The 637-nt window shown below is 71.7% G+C and overlaps 1 protein-coding gene across 1 annotated transcript in view; it reads left to right on the top strand.

The window, feature by feature from the left end:
• The first annotated feature begins 453 nt into the window (after positions 1-453).
• Positions 454-637, top strand: part of LOC112550852 (nascent polypeptide-associated complex subunit alpha, muscle-specific form-like) — a 9,364-nt gene continuing 9,180 nt past the window's right edge. Inside the window, exon 1 of the mRNA XM_025208231.1 lies at positions 454-607. Coding sequence (XP_025064016.1) covers positions 454-607 — 154 coding nt within the window. The remainder of the gene's footprint in view (positions 608-637) is intronic.

Genomic DNA, 637 nt, shown 5'->3' with positions numbered 1-637 from the left:
CCTGCAGCCCGGCTCGGCTCGGCTCGGCTCGGCTGCGGGCAGCGATGGGCCCGGCTGCTGGGGCCGGGGGCAGTGACCGGCAGCCGCCCACCCCCATCAGCACGTGTTGCGTGTTCCCCGGGGTTATGTGCGTGTTCACCCATGTGCATGTGTTGATAGATGTGCGCACACACATGCACACACACACACACACGCAGCTGCAGTCGCACCGTGCTCGGGTGCAGCAGCTTGTCTGCATCGCCGGCCTAGGGCGGGGGTCCGGGGTCTCGCCCCCGTCCCTCGGTGCCGTTAGTCAGGCGAGCTCCTGCAGCGCTGCAGGGAAGGGAGAGATGCTCAGCATTGCCCAGGGCCCGCCCGGCTGCGGCCTGCAGCCCGCCGGGGACAGCGCGTGGCCTGTCTGGGTGGCACCGCGAGCTGCTCGTGCCCCATCCCCAGGCGGCAGGGCCTTGCACGATGCCCGAGCTGTGCTCTCCCCGTCTCTCCCCAGCGGCCGTGGATCAATGCACCCACGTGGCCCCCTGCGCCAACGGCGGCACCTGCTCCGTGGTGGGATCCACGCTGACCTGCACCTGCCCCGGGACCTGGACGGGGGAGCGCTGCCAGACAGGTAACGGCTCCGGCCGCGGCGGGGGCGGCG

Source organism: Alligator sinensis, unplaced genomic scaffold (genome assembly GCF_000455745.1).
Source record: "Alligator sinensis unplaced genomic scaffold, ASM45574v1 scaffold1164_1, whole genome shotgun sequence".
NCBI lineage: Eukaryota > Metazoa > Chordata > Crocodylia > Alligatoridae > Alligator > Alligator sinensis.
This window is presented reverse-complemented; position numbering and strand designations above follow the sequence as displayed.